This window comes from Monomorium pharaonis, chromosome 1 (genome assembly GCF_013373865.1).
Source record: "Monomorium pharaonis isolate MP-MQ-018 chromosome 1, ASM1337386v2, whole genome shotgun sequence".
In the NCBI taxonomy this organism is placed as follows: Eukaryota; Metazoa; Arthropoda; class Insecta; order Hymenoptera; family Formicidae; genus Monomorium; species Monomorium pharaonis.
In genome coordinates, this window is record NC_050467.1 from 13,973,661 (window position 1) to 13,997,916 (window position 24,256).

The 24,256-nt window shown below is 44.3% G+C and overlaps 3 protein-coding genes across 3 annotated transcripts; 1 reads left to right on the plus strand and 2 right to left on the minus strand.

Moving 5' to 3' along the window:
- Positions 1-504: 504 nt before the first annotated feature.
- LOC118646487 lies at positions 505-921 on the minus strand. The gene has a single exon (XM_036289493.1). The coding sequence runs from the start codon at positions 919-921 to the stop codon at positions 505-507; it is 417 nt and encodes a 138-aa protein (XP_036145386.1).
- Positions 922-17,910: 16,989 nt separating this feature from the next.
- Positions 17,911-20,470, plus strand: LOC118646430 (glutamic acid-rich protein-like). Its single transcript, XM_036289312.1, has 4 exons — positions 17,911-18,127; positions 18,345-18,477; positions 19,017-19,858; positions 19,943-20,470. Exons 2-3 carry the CDS (start codon positions 18,369-18,371, stop codon positions 19,853-19,855), a joined length of 948 nt encoding a protein of 315 aa, XP_036145205.1. The 5' UTR covers positions 17,911-18,127; positions 18,345-18,368; the 3' UTR covers positions 19,856-19,858; positions 19,943-20,470.
- Positions 20,471-20,730: 260 nt separating this feature from the next.
- On the minus strand, positions 20,731-23,373 carry LOC118647286 (putative nuclease HARBI1). Its single transcript, XM_036291887.1, has 4 exons — positions 23,042-23,373; positions 22,011-22,877; positions 21,660-21,800; positions 20,731-21,576 (listed from the first exon to the last, which is right to left on the minus strand). Exons 2-4 carry the CDS (start codon positions 22,292-22,294, stop codon positions 20,796-20,798), a joined length of 1,206 nt encoding a protein of 401 aa, XP_036147780.1. The 5' UTR covers positions 22,295-22,877; positions 23,042-23,373; the 3' UTR covers positions 20,731-20,795.
- Between the last annotated feature and the right edge of the window lie 883 nt (positions 23,374-24,256).

Sequence of the window (24,256 nt, forward strand, 5' to 3'; positions counted from 1 at the left end):
CCCGATCCCCCAGCGGCGACCCGCGGCACACCTGTGCGGCGGGCGAATGTTACCATGCTGGTCCAGGAGGGGGGAGAAAGGGCCGTGACTATTGGCCCGTTTTCCCGGTCCTCCCACGGACCAGGCTATCCTTCCCGTTCGCGCGCGCCGACTTCGCACTCAACCCGAGGCCGACGCGCGCTCGCGACTCCTCCTCCCGTCGCCGTCATCCGGGGGGCGTCCTCTGTTGCCCCCCGCGGTCCCCCAGAGGCCCGAGCGGGGCCGTCGTAGCGGCGGCCGGGGGGGTGGGGGCGCCCGGTCGCGGTCCTTGCCCACCGAGTCTGGCGGGCGACGGCGACGCCGGCGAGGGAGAGGTGCACCCCTTGCACCAGCCTTTCCTGTGTCCGGAGGGGGGATCCGCGAGGTCCCCCCTCTCCTTCTTATCCTCTCGGCCTCCTTCCGCGACATTACTGTCTCGCAGAAGGAGAAGGCCACCTCCCACGTGGAATCGTCCCTCAACATCGCTCACACCAGCGTGCCGAGGGACAAGTCCTCGCCGGGCCTCAATTTGGCCCTCAGGACACCGCGCTCCCTCTTCCACGCCAGGCACGTGGCCAGCGTGTGAAGTGGGGTGTCCGCCTCCTCCTCGTTCTCACAGTGGTGGCAGTGAACCGTGTCCTCCTTCCGGATTCGGCACAAGAAATCACCGAAACACCCATGTCCGGTGAACATTTGTGCCATCCGGAAGGACACCCTGCCCCAACCCCGATCCAGCCAGTCCGCCAACACCGGGGCCAGAGCTCCGACGGTCCACTGATCCGCGCACTTCGGATCCTCGAGGCGCGCGCACCACTCCTCGACCAACGACCGCCGGGCCTGGAGCCTCAATAAACGACGGACCCTGTCCGTCACTATCCCGCCCCCCTCCCGGATCTGCCGCATCCGCTCGTATACGCGGGCCTGCGCCCGTGCGGCAAGATTTCGATCGAGAGGCCTTTATTGGCGCACAGTACAATTGGACACGTTGCAATTGCCCACTGTGCTATTAGACACGAAACGTTGCACATCGTTCAATTGCGCACCGTTCAATTGCGCACAGTTCGTTTGGACACAGTTCCATTGGACACCGTTTGATTGGACACCGTTCGATTGGATAACGTTCGATTGCACACAGTTCGATTGGACACAGTTCGATTGGACACAGTTCGATTGCGCACCGTTCGATTGCGCACCGTTCAGTGGCGCACCGTTCAGTTGCACAACGTTCCATTGCGCACCGTTCAATTGCACACCGTTTAATTGCACACCATTTAAGTCGCAAACCTCTCGGTTGGCGGGGGACCACCTCTGACGGAGGCCCGGTGGAAGTATAGGGCCTCCATCTTTCTCCTCGCCACCTCAAGGCCCAGACCCTCGATAGCGCGCAAGACTCGCTGTACGGCCTGCTCTGCCGTCCTTCTTGTTTCTCTCCAGTAGGACCCCCCGGTCACCACGATGGTGTCGTCGGCGTAGCAGACGACACCACAGCCGGGGGGGGGCAGTTTGAGGGACCGTGTCGTACCCGAGGTTCTACAGCAGGGGCCCCAACACGGACCCCTGTGGGATACCCCGGTGCACGGCCCTCCGTACCAGGACACCGTTCTGGTCTTGATAGGCCAATTGCCTGCCGCGGAGATAGTCCGCTACGACCCGTCGCAGATACGCGGGCACCTCTTGACCGCTGTCCAACGCGACACCCATCGCCACCCCGCCCCGCTCCACCGTCTTTCCCGCGAGGGCACGGACGCGCAGAATCGCATCGATCGTCGATCTGCCCTCGCGGAAACCGAACTGCTCTTGGTGGAGCTGCGGACCATCCCCGTTCAGATGCTGGTTGACTTGGCCGGCAATTATCCTCTCGAACAGCTTGCCGGCCTCGTCCAGCAGACAAATTGGCCTATACGCGGAGGGCGTCTCGCCCTCCTTGTCCTCTTTGGGAAAGAGCACCAATTTGGCTTCCTTCCAGACTGGAGCGAAGCGGCCGACTTAAAGACAGGCGGAGTACAGTCGCGTTACGCGACGGTCCCATCCGGACCAAATGGCCAGGGCCAGAATCCGTCCGGGGACCCCATCCAGGCCGGGCGTCTTGCGACCGGCGCCCATTTTCCTGAGTGCCCAGAGGAGCCCCCCGGCGTCGACGTCCCGTACCTCCTCGTCATCGGTATCGTCTCCACGGTGATCGAGGCACGACGGAGGAAAGCCGGCCGGTGGCGGCGCTCCTCCCCCATCCGGGAAAAGGGAGCTCACCACCCAACTAACCAACCGGCTTCAAGGTCTCCGTCAACGGAAGGGGCCCGCCGCCTAAGCTTTCTCATAGCCGCTCTATACGGGCGCCCCCACGGATCCACCTCGAGGGAGATGAGCAGCTCCTCCCAGACCCTGGCCTTCGCCGTCCTGATGGCCACCCTGAGAGCGGCGCGCGCGTGGCGGTATTCCACCTGGGCCCGCCTTGCCTAGCAGGGCAACGGGCTCGTGTCAGCGGCGGACCCTCTGCAGGGCCCTGCGCGCGTTTGCCCGAAGTTGGGCGATTTCCCGGCACCACCAGTAGGCCGCTCTGCGACCGTGGCCAGCAGGAAAATCCGCGGCGCAGGGCATCGCCTGGCCCTCTCTCCCTCGGTCTCCATCGGGGCCTCCTTGCCCCGAGGAGCCGGATTGAGACTCTTGAGCTCGCGGCGGGGCCTCTTCTTTTTTGGCGCCTCCTTCGCCACGTCGTCCGCGACGTGAGAAACTGCGTCCGTTACGGCGGGGTGAGGAGCCACGTCGGCCGCCGGTGCCGCGGCCGGCGACGCTAGTGGTCCGCTCCTCATTCCCCCATTCCTACCTCCTGATGGGGGACGTTGCAGGCCAGTCCACCCACCCGGTGGTCCGCCTTCTACCCCCTGTCGGCGCAGAGCGGACACCTGAACCGGTCGATGCAGGACGCAGCCCTATGACCCGGCTGGCCGCACCGGTAACAAAGTCCGGTGCGGTCTACGTCCCGGTTGGGGCAGCGCAGCCCCACGTGCCCCCGCTTCATGTGTACTTGTAGCACTAGAAGAGCCTCGCGGCGAGCAGTTGTACACGGCAGATTGACCAGTCGATCGCCAGCCTGCCCGCTGCGACGATCTTATTGGCTGCCGTCACAGGGCAACGGACCCAGGCGGTGTCGAGGCTGTCGGAGGCCCTCCTAACGGCGCCCACCCTGGTCTCCATCTCGGAGCATCCCCCCACGTCGCGAATAGCGGCCGAGATCTCCTCCGCAGTGGCGGAGTTGTCGAGGTCCCGCACTCGCAATTCCGCCATTTTGACCAGCAGAGCGACCTTGACGTCGCTCCAACCGGTCAGCGCCTCCTGTAATAGTCTGCGCCTTTTTGGTCTTTAGACCCTTGATTCCCAGGTCGGCAAGCTTGACTTCTTGGCCTCAGCCATGACCCGGGCGTACCCGCCATCTCGGCAGGTAATAGTCACCACAGCCGACCTGAAAACCTTCCTCTTTTTGGAGGGCTTCGTGCCCCCGGGAGCCTCTCCAGTCCCCCGTTGAGGCGGCTGTTGCCTCGATCCTCCGGGGAGAAGGGGATGGAACAGCACTCTCCCCCTGTTGGCTCTTCCTTTCTCTCGTCGCTCCCGCCGCCCGATCACCTTTGACCAAAGGAGTGGGTCTCTCAACGGTAAGGGGGGCGCCCCGCACCCGGCGCCGGCCTCCCGGTAAGACTCCCCGCGCCAGCCGCCGCGCGTCGCGAACGCGGGCTCAGGTCGCGATCGTTCCGGGCGCCAGCAGACGGCACCGGCCGCGTCCGAGTCGCCCTAGGGACAGGCGGATGGGGTCGCGAAGGCGGAACGATGCCGCCGACCCCCGAAATTCCTGTTATATCGCCCCTGGCTCCTCTCTTCCTCCTCTTCCTCCTCCTTGCGCCCCGGTTTTCGGAGGCTCCCTTTTCCCACCTTCCCAGAGTCGGGTCCCTAGGCCCAGTATTTGGAAGAGGAGGCGGGTAGGCGTTCAGGTCGGGGGCCATGAGTTGGCGCACCCAAGTCCACTCGGCTCATCAATGCCTCGGCCATGCCTTCGAAGTCGAGGGCCTCACCGCAGCTCAGACGCTGCCTGGCATCGAGCAGCTGCTCAATAAGCGCTGTCACGCGTCGATAGGTCAAGCTGCCTTCAGGATCGGCCGGCTCGCCGCACGGCCGATCGTTTATCACCGTCGACACCCCGCGAATCGGCGGTCTCTTAATCCCTCCCGTGGAAACGGGGGACCGTGGGGACAGTCCCGGTCTCAACCCCCCCAGTCGCCACAGCCCGGGCAGGGGACACCCTCGAGAGGGCCCGCCCGCCGGCCGCGGTGGACACGGCCCCCCGCCACTCCCGGCCCCTCCAATAGTGAGTGAGGCCACGGGAGCTCTGATTTGGAAAAGAGGAAGGAGGACCGAACCCTTTGCGCAGCCCTCCGCCTTCGCCTCTTTTTACTCGGACCATCGGAGGAACACCCCGTCCAGCTCAGGCGACGCCGTCTGGGTGGAGGAAGCAGATCTTGTTGCGCCACCCTCCGTCCTCAATCGCTCCTTCAAGGCGGCGACCTCCGCCCTCTAGTTAACTACCTGACTCCTGAGGTCATTGGTTTCCCTCTCGTAGGTGCCCTCGATCACGGCCTGGGCCCTGATGGTGAGGGACCTGGCCGCCTTCCTTAAACCTTTAATACTATCACGGGCGGCTCCCTTGATGGTACCCTTCAAATTGGTGGAGCAGCTCAGGGCCTTATGCAAGACGTCCAAATGTTCTTGGACCCTGCCGCCCAGCTCCACCATGGAGGCCAAGCCGCACTCCTCTCTGGCCCTGCCACTATGGGACGTTTGACCTGTTTTTTGGCCAAAATTACAAAGACTGGTTTTTATAAGCTTTTGTTTATATATATATATAGGGGTTTTTTGGGTTACTGAATCCGAATATGATATCAGAATTCCAAAATTCAAAATGACGGATCCAATATTGCAGACATTAATTTAAAGAAATCAATATATTTTCATAAAACTAAGTATCGTATGGTTTTTTGGGTTGCTAAATCTGAATATGATATCAGAATTCCAAAATTCAAAATGGCGGATTCAATATAGCGGACATTAATTTTAAAAAATCAACATATTTTTATAAACCTAAGTATCCTATGCTTTTTTTGGGTCGCTAAATCCAAATATGATATCAGAATTCCAAAATTCAAAATGGCGGACCAATATAGCGGACATTAATTTTTAAAAATCAACATATTTTTAACAAACAACCAATAATAAAACATTAGTTAATAAAAGATTGATATAATTAATTTTTAAATCTTCAAATTCAAAATAAAGATTATCCAAGTGAAATATATTTTCTAGCTCAAAAGTTGTATTCTTCATCTTTGGTTTGACTAGCACTTTGATCTGAAATATTTTCATTATCTGATTTATTATCGTCTGTATCATTTTTGACTAATAAATTTACAACTTCTGATGGAAGAACCTGATGGCCTGTTCTACTCAAGTCGTGGGAGTTATCCGCTCCAGGTTCCAAGTCATCATTAGTATTTTTATCCATGTAAGTATTATTATCTATTCCCCTCAGTGCTGCCCGTTCATCCTAAATTTCATTGAGTAAGGGTTTATTTACAGCACTGGAGCTCTTCCTTACCCTCTATTTAGAAATCATGACGAGTGAGCTGTTTAGCCGTTTACCGAAGATCTTATAGGAATGCATGAAATACCCACATATTTACATTATATAAATAATGTAAATTGCATTTCTTCCATATATGCTTTTTACATTGATTTAGTATGGTATATTATATCTGCCATTTTCAATTAAAATTTTTGATGTCAGATTTAGTGATTATCTCCTCTAAAATCAAAACAAATAATTTTTAAAATTTTTGGCCACCATATTGAATCCGCCATTTTGAATTTAATTTTTCATAATTTTAATAATTTTGATTTAAAATTCAGATTCAACGACCTCAAAAATCCTAGAATAAATATTTTTGACTATAATCATGAACTTGCAGAATTGGGCAGTCGCGCGACTGCAAATTTTAAAATTGTCCCTGCTTATAAAAATCATATCTCACGAAGTGGTGCCTAAGAGCAAATTTTTAAAACGGTTTTGAGAAGAGTAGTATCTTACTTAACATTTAAATCCAAATTTGTCTTGTTATCGCCTGTAGCCCGAAAGTTCTGGTCTTTTAAAAATTAGAAAATGATTAAATTATTGTTTTTTTTTACTTCAAGTAGATGGTATTTTAATCCAAAATAGTTAAAGTTTAATTTATTATTATTTTTTTTAAGTATTAAGTTGTGCTAAAAATTATTTAAAACAATGGTGGATAAATCTTTAATATTTAAAGAGAGAAAAAATACTAAAGAGAAGAGATTTTTTGATTAATTTCATATACAATTTAGCATAGTTTGAATATAAAATGCAAGAAAAAAAAACTTTGCGTAGAACAAATTGTCTCAAAATTTTTTTCATGTGTTATTAATGTTTGTTGAAGCTTTTAGAGTTTATAAATGTTACGGAATTTTACTTTGATTTTTGACATTTTTGGCCAAAAAACAGGTCAAACGTCCCATAGTGGCCCTGGCCCGCTCCTCCCTTGCTTTTTTACTCAGCTCGGGAGGAGGAACGGAGGGGTCCGTGATCTCCGCCTCTCTCCGCTCCTCGTCCCTGGCCGTCTCCTCGGCCTCTCGTGCGCATTTGCGCCGATATTCACCCGCGGTCTCAGGACGGCCACACTTCCTCTTCAGCGTGGCCGATCCCGGGCCGGACACCATGTCGACGGTGGAGACGAATGCGTCGACGTTCACCGTCTCGACCCGCTGGGTCCCCCCGAGCGAGGGAGGCCTGCGGCCACCAGTCTGGGATTCAGGCTCCACATCTGCCACGTCCAAGCCCCCCGGGAGGCCCACCCCCAAAGGGGCAGACGTCCCCGGACTAACCGGTGCAACGGTCCCCACCTAAGCGCAGATTCTCATGTCCCGAGGTGTCAGCTCGGGGGGCGGCGAATGGGCGGCGTCCCCTTCTTTGTTCGCGGTGTCGAATTGAGCGAGGTCTCGCGATGTCCCGCCCGCACTTTCGAGGACTTCCCAATCGTTGGGAACCAGTTCTCCTAGGTAGTTCCGGAGTGGAGGGTAGACTACCCACTCCTCCATCACTGCCGGGTTTGACGACGACCCTGCTCAACGAAACGGTCGGCATCCCGGCTGTTGCTGCCGCACGCAATTCCTCCGGGTTAAGTAAACCCCCGGGTCGCAACTTAATCTAACCTTGAAACCGCCTCCAGAAGGTGATGGAGAGGAGTTAACGCCAACGCCATCCACGTGCAACCAACAGGACAACCAGAATGTAGCGGCCAAAACAGCGAACAGCGGCAGCGAGCGTTCGGAAACGCAGCAGTCATCCGTGAGGTTAGAACGGTTAAACGAGCGCGGAAACAAAGGTTAAACATTAATATTTGCAAAAATCACACGAAAAGCGCGTGAAAAAGTTATAACATTCTATTTCGTTATTTTAAATATTTAGTTTGTTATTATTTATCAGAAAGGTGCTGAAAAACACCACGAAATTAATTTTGTTATTTCAACGCGTTATTTAAGCGCAGATGCAGTAATAGCATCTCCTATTCCTTTTTTATTATTACCGCATATATAATTATTTTGAAAATAAAGTCAATAAGTTTAAGTTAGTTATAAATAACCCGTTTGATAATACATTACTTAAAAAAATTATAGCATCACTAAATTTCGGCCAAAAATTGGCAAAATTTGAAAAAGTATAACTTAGCGAAAAATTATCGTAGGATCAAGAACTTTTTTCCAAATTAAAGCCTGAAATCTCTACTTTAAGAAACTATTGTTCAATTTTAGGTATAATGCATCCCTACCACTGTAAACCCTTAAAATTTGAGGACATGTTTGACATATTGAAAATTGTAAAGTTGGCGGACTGCACGGATTTCCTAGAATTTTTCTCGCGGTTTCCACTTGCAGGGAAATAAAGTTTGAACTTTTAACTACAATTTAAAAAAAAGTTTTTGCAATTTTTTTCCGCGAAGTTACGGCGTTTCAAAGATACTAGTGCATTTTTGATTTACCGCCAGCATTAGCATTATTCAATGTACACCACGGGGAGGTTGCTCATCGGATTTTGCACATCGTGTGTGTGTGTGTGTGTGTGTGTGCGCGTGTGTACGTGTGTGTGTGGTGTGTGGGTCAGCAGAGATAAGGACCCCATGGTTCGTCACTCTCACGGTATTTAACAACTCCAAACCCTATCTGCTGTGTGTGTGTGTGCGTGTGTATGTGATGTGTGGGTCAGCAGAGATAAGGACTCCATGGTTCGTCACTCCCACGGTATTTAACGACTCCAAATCCTCTCTGCTGTGTGTGTGTGTGTGTGTGTGTGTGTGTGTGTGGTGTGTGGGTCAGCAGAGATAAGGACCCCATGGTTCGTCACTCCCACGGTATTTAACGACTCCAAACCCTCTCTGCTGTGTGTGTGTGTGTGTGTTGTGGGTCAGCAGAGATAAAGACCTTACGGTTCGTCACTCCCACGGTATTTAACGACTCCAAACTCTCTCTGCTGTGTGTGTGTGTGTGTGCGTGTGTGTGTGTGTGGTGTGTGGGTCAGCAGAGATAAGGACCCCATGGTTTGTCATTCCTACGGTATTTAACGACTCCAAACCCTCTCTGCTGTGTGAGTGTGTGTGTGCGTGCGTGCGCGCGTGTACGTGTGTATTGATGTACGTATTGTAGCACTAAAAAGAAATTTAGAAACTCGTATTATCTCCTCTTCGTGTGATCACTTCTCGCAGCCGCGTGCGCATGTTTATGCATGCTCTAATTTCCTCTTAAGAAATTTCATTCCAAATTCTGATTAGAGCTTCTGATAAATTTTGAAGATTAGTTGGTGGTCAGACCAAACTTCTTAACCATAACGACCCATAATGTCCCAGATATGCTCTATAGGGTTTAATCTGGACTGACCGCAGGATGTGGTAGCACTTGGATTTCATTTTCTCGTAAAAACTCGCGAGTAACTGCTGCGGTGTGAGGTCTTGCGTTGTCGTGCATAAGGACAAAATTTCTCCCCATTCGTTAGCTCATTAGAACCACATGAGGTGTCAAAACTTCATCAATATAACGCGCTGCTGTCACTCCTGGCGGTGTCATAATGACAAGATCTGTGCGTTTCCTTGACGTTATTCCTCCCCAGACCATTACTGAGCCATTATTAAATGCCCTAACAGGAGCAACGCATGTCCAATCAAAACGTTGTCCACGACAACGCCAAACACGAACACGTGCATCATTACCAAAGAGGCAAAATCGTGACTCGTCGGTAAAGAGTACATTTGCCCATTGTCTTTCTGTCCACTCGATGTGACTTTGTGCGTACTCTAATCGAGCACGTCGATGTGTGATTGTTAAAGAAGGCACACGGACACGACTTCGTGATCTCAAACCCACCTCGTGCAATCGATTCCTCAGTGTTTGGTCACTAATTTGTCGTCCCGGTAAAACTGCATCGCCAATTCGGCAAGCTGTGGTTACCGGGTTTTTCTCTACAAAATGCCTAATAGCACGATCTTCACGTGCAGTCGTCATACGTCTCCGTCTTTGTCCTTCTGCTGGCTCTAATTCTCCCGTTTGTCGGTAGCGAGCCCAAATCCGAGAAACAGCAGATTGATTCACGCCGATTCGTCTTGCGATGTACCTTTTGTATGTCGTCACAAATACCGAGCAGTATGTAATTTGTTTAGTACAACACGATGCAAAGACAAATTAGAAAATGTGTCCTCGGATTTCATTTGGGATCATTCTTGGGATTATTTTCCACTATCTTTGCATCGTGGAGACGTTAAATACCGTGGAAGTGACGAACCATGGGGTCCTTATCTCTGCTGACCCACACACCACACACGCACGCACGCACACACACACACACACACACACACACACACACACACACACACACACACACACACACACACACAGCAGAGAGGGTTTGGAGTCGTTAAATACCGTGGGAGTGACGAACCATGGGGTCCTTATCTCTGTTGACCCACACACCACACACGCGCACGCACACACACACACACACACGCACACACACACACAGCAGAGAGGGTTTGGAGTCGTTAAATACCGTGGGAGTGACGAACCATGGGGTCCTTATCTTTGCTGACCCACACATCACACACACGCACACACACACACACACACACACACACACACACACACACGCACATACACACACAGCAGAGAGGGTTTGGAGTCGTTAAATACCGTGGGCGTGACGAACCATGGGGTCCTTATCTCTACTGATCCACACACCACACACACACGTACACACGCGCGCGCGCGCAAACACACACACACACACACGATGTGCAAAATCCGATCAGCAACCTCCCCGTGGTGTACATCGGATAATGCTAATGCTGGCGGTAGGTCAAAAATGCACTGGTATCTTTGAAACGCCGTAACTTTGCGGAAAAAAATTGCAGAAACTTTTTTTTTTAAATTGTAGAGAAAAGTTCAAACTTTATTTTCCTGCAAGTGGAAACCGCGAGAAAAATTCTAGGAAATCCGTGCAGTCCGCCAAACTTTGCAATTTTCAATATGTCAAACATGTCCTCAAATTTTAAGGGTTTACAGTGGTAGGGATTTATACCTAAGGCATTATACCTAAAATTAAACAATAGTTTCTTAAAATAGAGATTTCAGGCTTTAATTTGGAAAAAAGTTCATGATCCTACGATGATTTTTCGCTGAGTTATACTTTTTCAAATTTTGCCAATTTTTGGCCGAAATTTAGTGATGCCATAATTTTTTTGAGTAGTGTATATATCTTGACAATGTTATAGCTCATTGAACAGATAAAAGAATTTTACTTATTTTCTTTTGTATAAGCGCGAAGCGGCGATTCAATTGTAATCTCGCTAGCTCTCAAGATCGCTGGAACGGCTCAGCGCTGAGCCAGAAGCACGTGTCTCGTAAGCTTGATGATTACGAGAATATATGGACAGGTGATGAGCCAATAGCAATTTATCCACATAGAAGGAACTTTATTTTACTTCGTTACACTCCACTTTGCGTTTCGGAATTTCTAAGTTTGTCGCGCCGCCGCATTAAGTCCAGCTGTTCTCTGATGTCAGGCGCATCGACTGCGCTCGGCTTCTCCAAGGCGAAACAAGGCGCTCGTCGTGGCCGCGGCACTCAGCGCGTTTAAATTAATCTCACGCTAACTCTATCCACTAATGGTCTATAAATTTTCTCCCGCGGCTCGGATACAGCGGGTTTACGTTCGTAATAGATGCTTGATATTTGAACAGATGCTCGAGAATAAAAATACTCGCGATTTCAATGTAACTTATGAAATACGCGGAGTTGACGATACATTTTTTCAATATCCTCTGTCACGACGTACGTATGTAGACGAAAGCGTAACAAATAATCGAGAAGTTTATTTTGTATAATTGATCCGACCAATAGCGCGTCATTGAATGAAAGGCCACGATCTGTTTTCGCGGAGGCGTCAAACACGGTGCAAACTTTCGTAGTGCTACTCGATGCCTTAATTACCGCGTGATGCGACAAAAAATAATTGTCTTTTGGTTCATCTTCGACTAACGACATGTGACCAAGCGATATGTATTTGTTTATAACCTTGTGGTATTCCGCGTTAATATGAGAATCTGTCTTGAGTCGCTTCTCAAGAGAGTAAAAACGTCGAAGAGCCTGCGAACGCAAAGAACCCAAATTCATATCGTTTGTACGAAATGGTAATCTTACGATATAACGCCTGTTCGCGTTTTGAGTGGTATTTTTCACGTAATGTGCCTCGCATTTCTCGTCATCTAAAAATTTATTTGACGTACTGTCCAAATCCTCAATTTTCCAGAACCTTTTTAACTGCGCGGACAATTCTGCTAACATACAAAAAGTCTGCGGATTTTTATTGCGACTGTGTATTCCGCCCGCGATCACTCAGCCCAATTGCGTTTTTTGCAAAATTAAGTCAATGTTGCCGCGAGACAGATTAATCTGCCTTATGCTCAGCATCGATAGAGTGGATCCGGCGCCAATTAGAAGATCGACGGGCCGAGGCATGTGAAACTACGGGTGCTGGATGTTCGCCGGAATTCGAACTAATTCGAGAGGGAACATCTGATCCGGTATTAAATCCGCTATTTTTGGTATAATTAAGAAAGTAAGATTTTGATGGTAATTACCTTGCAACGACTGAAAATTAACTTCAATTCGATTTTTAGATACAGTGCTCATTTCATTAATCGCACCTACCGGGACTGTACACGCTTGGATAGGTAGCTGTAATAGACGCGCCAGTTTTTCTGTTATAAAGTTCGCAGTATCCAGCAGCGTACAAGCCGCTATCAATTGACCCTTCGCGTTTCGTACCCTTACCACCGCGCTCATCATAAGTGGAGACTTCGAGCATGACGTCACGGAATTCAGCGAAAAACACTCAGGTCATGTTTGCGTGGCGCCCTCCACTGTCGCGTTTACCTGAGTTGATTTAAAAGCTACGACGGTCGCGGGTTTGGTTTCTCATGTCGCGCTTGGGCTTCCCCTTCCCGAGTGTAAAAGTGAGTAATGGAATTTCGGACAAAGTCTACAGTGCGTGCGATTGCACGTGCCTTCGTGCGCGCGAAGGCAGTTCCGACGAAGCTTGTTTTTCCGTACAAAGTCCCAGCGCTGTACTCAATTTTTCAAACGTGGGGCACTTATAAAGGAAATAATCTTCCCGACATTTTACGCATGCGCTCGATACATCAAGAACGAACGCGCGTGTAGCCAACCCGACGCGCCGCGTCTTTGTTGCCGACGGCTGCGAGTCCACGCGGCGTTTGCCGCTCGACTCTCCCCTACGCGCGTTGTCCTGCTCTAACGTGCAGAGTCGAAAGGCAGCCTCGTTCACGAATTTATAAAACTGTGCTAAATTCGGTACTTCGTCAAGGTTATTTAATCTCTCTATTTAACCTCTATTTAATCTCAAGTTCGCATTAATTCTATTATATTTCCCGTCGTTGAGCGCGTTGTTTAAACTCGTCAACTGATTTTCCAACGACTTGAACTTTCTAGCGATAAATGCAATTCTTTTCCTTGTATATAATGAACTTTGTTAATTCCCCTTGGGGTTTACAATCTCAACATACTTATTCTATCTTAAACTAACTTATTTCTATCTTAAATCTAATTCCTGGTTGCTTTGGCAGCCGCTGCTGCCTCCACAACCTGTCCTTCTACGCACACACACACACCGCCTATCTGTGGACTTCCGTTTCCTCTGCCCTTCCTTCAATTAATCAACCATTTTTCCACTCTTCATGCTATCGTCGCCTCTCTATCCCCTCCCTCTCTCTCATCAATTCCCTAATCCAACTCTCTCCCTCCCCATCTGCCCCTAAAATTCTTCCTACCACCTACTGCCAACTGTCTCTGTCTAAACCCCAATCTCTACACTCCTCCCATACATGCTCCCACGTCTCTACGCCACCTCCACATAATCTACATCTTTTCTTTTCCTCCTCCTCCCAATATTTATTGCCTCTCATCTCGTTACCCAATCTACACCTTATAATTCTCCTCCACCTGCTCTCTCCCCACCCTTTTTTCAAGTATCCTGGTATGCCCACCTCCTTCACCATTTTATACCACCTATTATATTCCGAACCTACAATTCTCTCCCATCTTTCCTCTCTCTGCATTTTTTCTCCTTAATAATCGCTTCTACTCTATCGCTAAATATCGCTTCTACTCTATTCTCCTCTCTTTCCTCGCCTAACTCTTCCAAACTCCCTCTCCTGTCCTCCCAATAACTCCTTCTCTCCCCTTCTCAGCCACTCTCTACTTTTTCTGTCCTACACCTCAACTTTATTTCTTCTAAACACTTTCTTGCCAACTCGCTACCTCCGCCCTCTTCTAACCTCCTTTCATATTTCCACGCCCTTCTTCCCACTTTCCCTCTCAATTTATCCCTTAGTATCTCCTCTCTTATCGTATCCCATAACCGTCCATACCAACCTGTCAAATAGCCACACCCTCCTTCCCCAATCACCCCCGTACCTTCTCTTCCCAATCCCCCAAACCTGACCCATCACTGCCCTTCTCACCCATCGCCGCCCTTCTCACCCTATCCTTTATCTGCGCTTCTTGCCCCCCATTTTTTTGGAACACATACCCTAGATAGCAAAATTCCTTCACCTTCTCTATCCTATTTCCTTTCCACCACCAAGTTCTACTCTCCCTACCTCCTCCCTTTTTGAACCTCAATATTTTCGACTTCTCTGCATTTAAAACTAAGTTCTTTCCATCCAAGTATTTTTCTAGCCTTTCCAACATACTTCTCATCTGATCCTCGTCTTCCGCTATTAACACCAAGTCATCCGCATATGCTAACGTACACACCTTCACACCTCCCACCTTCACTCCTCCCCACTTGACCCTCCTCATTACCTCTTCTAAATCTGAGATCAATAGATTAAACAACAACGGACTCAGTGGACAACCCTGTCTTACCCCCCTCCCCGTCCAAAACTCTTCCCCCGTCTCCTCCCCAACCCTAACTCTACTCTTCGTTTTTCTTAGTAAGCATTCTACTCTCTCTATTAAACCTTCTCTAATCCCCCTCTTCCTCATCGTTTTTATCAAAATCCCTCTATCCACCGAATCAAATGCTGCCTTCAAATCTACGAATAACGGTACTAATTTTCCTTCTTTTTTGTCCACACTTCTATTTACTACGTACTTCAATACGAAAATATTATCTATTGTCCCTCTCTTATTCCTAAAACCTGCCTGATTTTCTGGGATTATTCCCTTCTCCACAATCTCCTCATTTAACCTCTCTGCTAAAATTTTCGCGTATACCTTATAAAGCGTGGGCATTAACGTTATTCCCCTATACTCCTTCACCTGCTTTCCCTCTCCCTTTTTAAAAATCGGTACAACTACTCCTTCTTTCCAATTCTCCGGCCATTCCTCTCCCCTCCATACCCTATTCAAAAAACCCCATATCCACTCCTCTAACCTTTCTCCCCCCCCACCTCAATACCTCATTCGGAATTCCATCTAATCCTCCCGCTTTTCCTACTTTTAGATTACTCACCACCTTTCTTACCTCCTCCTTGCTAATAACCTGTTCCTCTTCTCTCCTACCATCATCTCTATCCTTTCTCTCCTCTCCTCTAACCACTCTTGCCTCTACTCCACCTAACAAACACATAAAATACTCTTTCCACTCCTCCATTCTTATTCCTTCGTTGACCCTCCTTTTCTTTCTCCTATCCTTATTTACTATCTCCCACACTTCACTCTCATTCCTGGCCTCTTCTGCTTTTTTCTCCCACTTCCTATTCTTCTCCTCTTTCTTCCTCTCACATAGAACTTTGTAATCTCTTTTCAGCCCTATATATTTACTCCTATCCTCTAATCCTTTTCTCCACCTCCTTAATTCTCTTCTCACCTGTCTAATCACCACCCTACATTCTTCGTTCCACCAGCCTCTTTCTACCTTCTTGCCTTTCCTTCTCTCTCTCTCCGTCTTCCCCATTGCATCCTTAATTTTACTCCGCATCCTATCCCACTCCTCATTTACCTCCTGTTCATATTCTTCTTTATCTCTCCCTCCAAAACTCCCCTGAACAATTCCTTTCCCTCTTTATCCCAGACTCCCCTTATCTCCCTGCCTCTCCTCCTTACATTTACCCCTCTCACCTCACTCCTCACCTCTGCCACTACTGGAAAATGATCCGACTCTACCTTATCTATTACCCTCATCTTTTCTATTCTATCTTTCGCCTCTCTATCTACTAATATATAGTCTATCACAGTGCTTCCCCTAACTCTCACATACGTATACTCCCCTTCCTCATCTCTCACCATCCTTCCATTTAACATTTCCCATCCACATTCACCTATCAATTCTATTAGCTTTCTTCCTTCTTTATCTACCTTACTATCTTTGGACATTCTCCTAGTCTGCTCTTCCCCATCTTTACCATCCGAATTCTCCCCCCAACCTCCTCCTTCTCTACCGGTTCTCGCGTTGAAATCGCCCCCAATAATCACCTTCGTTTCTCCATCCTTTGATTCCATCATCTGTCTCAGTACCTGCATAGCTCCTTCCCTACCTTCCTCCTTTATATACACCCCTACTATCCTCCAACTTTCCTTTCCTATCTTAATTCCCACCGACAATAACCCTTCTCCTAATTCAACTATTTTACTTCCTCTATCACTTAGCTCCTTTCTTATTCCTACCACCATTCCCTCCATCGCTCTACCTTTTCTATTTCTTCTACTAGCCTTCTGTACTCCCCACTCATAACCCTTTGGTACCCTGTCTCTTATCTTTTCCCAACTCCTTGCGTCCGCCCATGTCTCTGATAAAAACATTACATCCCATTCTTTCAAATTATCCCAAAAATCTATATCTTTATTCCCCAGCCCTGCCACATTCCAGAAAGCTATTTTCAAAACCCTCACTGCTCCTCTTTTGACTTACCCTTCACAATCTACATTCCCTTCCCCCCTTCCTCTATCCTCAACTCTCCTTTCTCATTCTTCAAGACTTCTTCTTCATCCCACTTTCACCAATAATCCCCTATCCTGATCCTCCCATGTCCTAACCATACCCTATTTCCCTTTTCCTTTTCTACTCTTGTTATTTTTTCTAACCTCCATCTCATCCTCCTCTCCTTCCAAGTCCAATCTTCCATAATTCTTTCTTCCCTACCTTTTAGCGTCTTCTTCCTACTCCACACTTCTTTCCTCTGTTCCTCACTCTCTAACTTCACCCACATCATCTCTCTCCCTTTTTTGTTCCCCTCTCCTATTCTCCTAACTCCCTTCACAGTCACCTCTGCTCCTATCTCCCTGAACACCTTCTCCACCGCCTTTTTCCTATTCCCTTCCTTGACCTCTACACCTTTAATTAATAGATTCTTCCTTCTGTCCTCCCTTTCCTTCATCTCTAACCTCCTCTCTATCTCTTTCACCTTTTTTCCAATTGCGTTATCTCCTCCTACTTTTATTCTCTCTATCTTTCTCTTTAATTCTTCCTGCGCCACCACTAACTCTTTTCTTTCTCTTTTCCATCTATATTCTCTCTCCTTGAATTCATTAATTTCCTTTTTCAACGCATTTATCTCCTCTCTCATCTTTCTCCCCTGCTCCTCCATAATCTCCTTCAGTTCTTCCTTCATCTCTCTTGCTACCTCTAATGCTATCAATCGAAGTGCAACTGTCGCTTCTGCCTCTATCCGTCATGTTTGTCGCGTCTACTGAACCCGCCTTAACTCTATATTACCTCCCTACTCTGTCACTATGCGGCGCCCCCCCTCTCACGTACGCACGTCTTCTCTCTGCCTACTCCCTGCTTTAACTCTGTTATTCCCCGTGACACCTAATTAATACGTAAAATCACTCTTATCTTCTCTTTCACCACTCACCTATCCACCCACACACTCTCTATGGCTCTCTTTCACTCCCACCCGACTATCCTATCCTCTCCTACGCTTTCTAATACCTCTTATTACACTCAAATCACTGCTTGCAACTACACACGTCTAACTTACTCTGGCCCGGAAACGGAAGTCCTTCCTTGTAGCCGCGTCCATATCGTATCAAGTATCGGCTCAGACGCCGTATATTTCGAAATGAAAAGAACAACACAAAAAACGAATCCCTTTGAAAGAGAGAGAAAAGGACGAGCAAAGAAAAAAAGGTTCGGACTGTGATGACTAGAACCGGCGTCGGCTATTGTTTTTGGTTGATAACCGGCGTGTTCAATGGCCGCGTAGATACCTGAACGCGCGTTCTGCCGCATGCATGAACAAGCTACATCTAGGGTGCGTTCCGTTTCTTGCATGATGCGCACAGGTGCATGGAAATTCGTTCCGTTTCTCTTCATGCACACTCTATGCGTGCATAGCCCAGCCGTATGCTCCGCCTCTTCCGGTGCATGAGACTGCATGGAGTGCCTCAACTCGCGAGGTGAGGCAGTTCATGCAATTCATGCAGTACTGCTTTTTGAAGCACGTATTTCAAAAAATAGAGACCGCTTCGAAAGAAATAGATAACGGTAAGACGAAAATGTAAATAATTGATACTTTTTCCCAAATATATGATAGAAAGGATCCAAATTTTACAATTCTTTTATCAAGCGTGAAGTGTAAAAATTCTATTTGTATATTATCAAAATTTAATGAGTTAAGTTTGGGGCTAGGTTTACAATTTAAGGTTACATTTTATTTTTTCTCAAATTAAATTTAATCAAAACATTCATATGCATTGTGTAGATTGTGATAAATTACTTCTCTGTGATGACTTCAAGGGTAAATACAATGGACATTTCAGTTCTTGTCGGTGAAAATGAAGAATTATATTCACTAACTGTTTCAACTGAAGAATATGAGCAAATAATTAAAGGAGGTAAATTGATTATTAATGTTTTTCTTTTATAAATGAAATGCATTTTATCTTTATCAATCTTATAATGTACTGTTATTAAACAAAATTAAATGGTTCTTTTTTTTAACATATTTAGAAAAAATGCAACTATTCATAGACAGGCTTTATAGTTAAGGTCTTACTTAAATTCATCTTTAGATACTTTGTAGCCAATGAAAAGATTCGTAGAACATCTAAAGGTAAACTTAAAGAGGTCTAGCTAAAATATAAGGTCTGAATATGAATACGTACATATGTCTTAATAAAAGTTTTTTTAATATTATAATAAAATTTCTAGAGACAAGGAAAATTCTTTTTTTAATCTATATTTTTTCTCTACTTCTAATAACTTTTCAAATTTTTTATAGGAATAAAATCCAGTTTTCTTAATCTATTAAAAAAAAAGAGAAAATTGCTTTTAAGATCGTTATGATTCTTACTATGATACATTTACTATAATACATTTAAATGTTTTTGTTTCTTTAAGACATTTAATAGTTGTTTTTTTATTGATTTTTTAGATAACAAGGTACTTGAACGATTAATTAATGAAGAAAATGAAAGAAGAAGTACTACTGCGGTCCAACAAATTATAAATACTAATAATAAAAATTTGAAGAATGTACAAACTACGATATCATTAAAAAGTCACGTAAACAAAGACGACAAAGATGATGATGGCGAAACAGAGTCATTTAATTGGCCAGATAAAGCTGTTATGCTCTTTTTCGAATTATATCGTGAAAGACAACAGGAATTCACTGTTGGGTTAAAACGCCATAATAAAATATGGGCAGAGATTGCTTCAGAATTACAAAACTCTAACTACAATGTTTCTGCTGTACAAGTACAAAATAAAATGTCGAGTTTAAAAAGATCGTATAAAAAAATTAAGGATTCCAATGCTAAGAGTGGCAACCATAATAGTTCTTGGGCATATTATTCTGTAATGGATTCTTTATTTAATAATAAAGGTTGGGTAAATCCCCCAGCTACAGCCAGCAGTGATGGGCCAATTGCACCTAGTGCATCATCATCTTCGTCGACATCTTCAACATCTCATTCTTTATCCCCCATGGATAGTTCTGAATTGCAAGATAACTTGTCGTTTGAACCAAAAACTAAGAAAAGGAAAGTAGAAGTCGTCTTGGAATCTTTTATATCGGATTTAAAAAGTAACAGAAACGAAATAAAAGAAGAAAGAAGAAAAGAACGATTAGAAAGGGATGAACAAAAAGAGCAAAGATGGAAAATTTATAGGCAAGAAAAAAAGGAAATGCATAAAGAAACAACAGAAATTCAAAAATCTCTGGTTTGCCTTTTAGGTAAACTTGTAGAGAAACAGAACGAATCCAAATAAGTTGTAAGTTATATATGATTATATATTTAATAATATAATTAAAATTGTTATAAATATATAATTAAAATTGTTTTTTTTTAAATATAGAAAAACCATTTTGTAACAATGAAAGTGCTATCTCAAGTTTTACTTGTGCTATTATTCATTAAGTTTATTTATATTAAATAATATTCTTATTTTTATACCAAAGATGTATTAATAGATTGAAACAGTTGTAAGTTTAAACAAGTTTATTTTTTTATAAGCATAAAAAACCAAATCGCTAATTTTAATTCAAGTTATCTGATCTCAAGTTTTATTTTGTATTGTGTTTGCTAATATTAATTATGTATGTTATAATATTTATAAGTAAGTGAATTCTAAACTTTAAGTTTTAGATTTTTGAAATGTATCGTAAAAGTTGCAACTTTAAGTTAGTTTATTTAAATACGAAAACTGTTTTCAATGATATCCGCTTAATCGATATTATAAAGTTAAAAAAAATATAAAACATTTATATTATTTTCATATGTTTTGTGATGTGATTTTGTCATTTTATGTAATTTTATTTTATTCATAACTTGTATTATGAAAAAACTATCATTTTTACATGAATAAAATGCTCATAATTATCCATGTAACCATCTTACTTCACATTCCTCAATTATTATAAATGTAATTGTATTTACGATATAAAATGCAATTTTGCTTATGTACTTATTGTACTATATACTATACACACTATACTTTGTACTTGTTCTATATTTTATTATCTATTTTATTATTATGTATGAATTGGTTTTATTATATACATATATTTTATTATTCTTATATTCTATTTTCTATTCTATTATCTATCTTATCTAATCTAGGTTATATTATAATTACACGTGTTATATATTCATGATATAAATTTATTGAATTTCATTTACAATGTGCATAAAATGTTTATGAATCCGGGCTACATTCTTAAATCATACATAATTCGGTTTCTTTTAATGTTGCCTAATTCTGCCTCTGCTCTTATTACATCAGGTACAGCGTTTTCTTCTGGATATATCACAACTGGAAACTCGTCATTTCTTAGCATACAGATATTATGTAAAACACAACAAGCTAATATAACTTGCGGTATCTTTTTTACATCAGTCAAAGGTAAACAATCTAGTAGAATACGGAACCGCACTTTTAGTAATCCGAAAGCTCGCTCTATGGCCATCCTAGTTGAAGACAAACGAGTATTGTAATTTGTTTGAAATATTGTGAGATGACCATTATCTCTAAATGGAACCATCACATGCGGATGAATTGGATATGCAGCATCTGCTACAATATGAGTGTCAAACGGAAAATATTCATTTGGAACCTCAATGTAATGAGCAAGGGTAGAATTTCTAAAAACTCTTGCATCATGTACCGAGCCGACATGTCCTGCGTAACAATGAGTAAACACACATTTTGCATTACACACAGCTTGCAAATGAATTGCATGAAATTGTTTCCTGCATATATATGAAGCAGCATCTTCCTTTGGAGCTCTGATTTTAATGTGCGAACCATCAAGAGCTCCAATTACATTTGGAAAATTTTTTATTTTTGAAAATTCGTTAATTGTGCATCTTACTGTTTCACCTTTTGGCCATTGAATAAACCTTGGTGCGAGACAATGTAAAGCATACGTTATCCGTCTTACTGCTCTGAATGCAGTTGCCTTGCCAACTCCGAATTGAACATGAATTGATCTGTCAAGATAAAATAAATATGATTTGACACAATCAAAAAATAACAAGAAATATTATATATTATTATAAGAATAAAAAAATACCTATAAGAGTCTGGTGTAGCTAAAAACCATAATGTTATTAACAGTTGTTTTCCTGGGTCTATTTGTTTTCTTCCAATTGTCGTTTGAGATAAAGCTGGTCCGATTAAATGCAATATCATGTTGTATGTTTCAGGAAACATCCTACAAATAATAAACATGACAATTTAAGATTAACTAAATCGAAATTAAGTTCTATAATTGCTGTTACATTCTTTTTTATGATTAAAAAAACTCATGTTTTTCAAGTAACACTAGTAATAAAAATGAACATTTTAATGACAAAGAAGAACTCTGAATCAACAAAAAAGACTATCTTTTTGTGTAATAATAATATTGCATTATACAACTTACCTAAAGTGTTCCTTGAATTGTTGTGGTAAATAACCTGGCACAACTCGTTCTATATAATCTGATAATTTTTCAGTTGGAATAGTCACTCCTCTTGTGTTTTGCACCATTAGAATAGCGTATAAAATTTCCGTATCTTCCTCTTCATCACTCGAAAGTTCATCACTTTCATCACTACTACTACTTCTTGACATGCATGAGTCTTCTTCTTTTATCGTAAAAGAAAATGTTGTAGCAATTGTAGAAATTAATTCCGATTCGCTCAATCTTAAATCTTGATTCTCCATGTTTGAAGTATCTAAACAAAATGAGCTGCATGAAATCTGTTCCGTTACCAGAAACGCATGTAGTGCATTCAAGAAACGGAACGGGTTCTACACTCCATGCCCTGCCCTGCTACTCATGCATTTCATGCAAGAAACGGAACGCACCCCTACGCGACGCGTTGGCGGAAGTGATACAATTGCCACGTGGTTCGGAACGAGCGATTGTGAAAGTGATAAAGCGATAGCTTGATTTGATTTTCTTTGAGAATGGCGATATGCAAAAATTAATTTTTAAAGAAATTGACTTATCTGGTAGTAATTGCAGACGTGGAGGACTACTGGGCGGCAGGTGTCCTGGCGTAGGAGCGACGGCGATGGCATTGATGTTGAGGCGTCGAGTTGATGATCTGCAATGGTTGCAAGTCGTCGTGCGCTGCGTTTGAGCGCGCACTGTCCACGTGTATCACCGTCTCACGCCTCTTGGCTACACTATGTCCTTAGTTCGCGAGCTCACACATCACGGGAGGCACCAGAAAATGTATGAGCGGCGACCCGCGTTTGGTCGCTTCCCGTCTTTCGATTTCTCGATAGATGGGATAGTTTACTGGAAGGGCGGTATAGGAATTTCAAAATTAATAATCACGCTGTTTTTAGGGCGAACCCAAAGAGGAAAATCCGAGTCTGCAAGAGCAGGCCCGGAAAAAACCCCCTTCGAAGATTTATTGATGAATTACTTGAACTAGAGAAATTACAAAATTTAACGTATACAATAAATGTGAGGCGTGAGCGTCGTTTCCGAGTTTGAATAGCGAATTAAAATCGCCACGTGGGCAATGCAAAATGAAGGCTAGGCTCCCGCGGACCGGCTGCAGACACGGTCGCGCGTGCGAGGTACTCGAGGGCGGCTCGAGTCTCGGTCGACCTGCGTTATTGAGGTCACGATTTGTTGCGAGCACTTATAGTGCAAATCAAGGCGACTCGATTTCGCTGTTGAATTTCGTAGCACTTCACTGGTTTTCACTAGTCTTTACTGATCGGTTTTCCGGAAGCAAGTGAGTTCGGATCGATCGGCACTTGAAGGCGTCTCCTCGTGTCTCCCCTCCCTTTGTGTTACCGTAGCGCTCGGTAAAAATCGGGAAATTACGCAAAGCCAGTCTTGTCCACGAATTCCGCCTTTCAGCGTGTCGCTCAATGAAAATTGGACAAGTTTTTCAAACGCCGCCAATTGTATTCATCTGTGTTCCAACGGAACAAGGATGAAACTATTCCTGATGTATAGAGCAGATTTTTGCTTTTTTTTGATATATCTCAAAAAGTATTGGAAGTATCAAAAAATGTTTTATACAAAAGTTTTATGACAAAAATATCTTTATCTAACTACATTTATAGAATTAAAAAAAAAATTTTTTTGTTCAAAATTTTATTAATGTAGTTAGATAAAAGTACTTTTATTGTAAAACTTTTGTATAAAACATTTTTTCATATTTTGTTTAGTTTACGAGATATATCGAGAAAACACAAAAATGTCTTAACTTTAAAGGGTGGTTTCATCTCCCCCCCTTTAAACCGTTTTTGGGCCGCTACTAAAAATTTCTAAATTCATGTATTTACCCCCTCTACATTTATGCCAAGTTTCATTAAAATCTGAATTTTCGAGTTCGCGAAATTTTCTTGTTAATTTGGTAACATGACGTCCGCGACCTTAAATGATGAATTATTGACGTCTAGTGGACGTCACCTTGCTACCTGGGAATATATGTTGCAACAATTATATATATAAATATATATATATATATGTTACATGTTATTTGATGTTTGCTGGAGATAATATTAATAATTTTGCATTATATAAATGTTACATTATGTAAGTATAACATGCATTATGTAACAGAGGATCGCTCTATTATCACGCACAAGTTCGTGAGATATAGCGACAATTAAAAATTTTATTTTTGAGGAATAATAAATACATAAATCGAAGGA

What these genes read in the sequence shown, in the direction of transcription:
- LOC118646430 (XM_036289312.1), top strand. Translation starts at nt 18,369, where the DNA reads ATGACTTCAAGGGTAAATACAATGGACATTTCAGTTCTTGTCGGTGAA. An exon ending in TGAGCAAATAATTAAAGGAG is followed by an intron (nt 18,478 to 19,016) that starts GTAAATTGATTA and finishes TTGATTTTTTAG; the next exon opens with ATAACAAGGTACTTGAACGA.
- LOC118647286 (XM_036291887.1), bottom strand. Translation starts at nt 22,294, where the DNA reads ATGGAGAATCAAGATTTAAGATTGAGCGAATCGGAATTAATTTCTACA. An exon ending in CAATTCAAGGAACACTTTAG is followed by an intron (nt 21,801 to 22,010) that starts GTAAGTTGTATA and finishes TATTATTTGTAG; the next exon opens with GATGTTTCCTGAAACATACA. An exon ending in GCTACACCAGACTCTTATAG is followed by an intron (nt 21,577 to 21,659) that starts GTATTTTTTTAT and finishes TTATCTTGACAG; the next exon opens with ATCAATTCATGTTCAATTCG.
- LOC118646487 (XM_036289493.1), bottom strand. Translation starts at nt 921, where the DNA reads ATGCGGCAGATCCGGGAGGGGGGCGGGATAGTGACGGACAGGGTCCGT.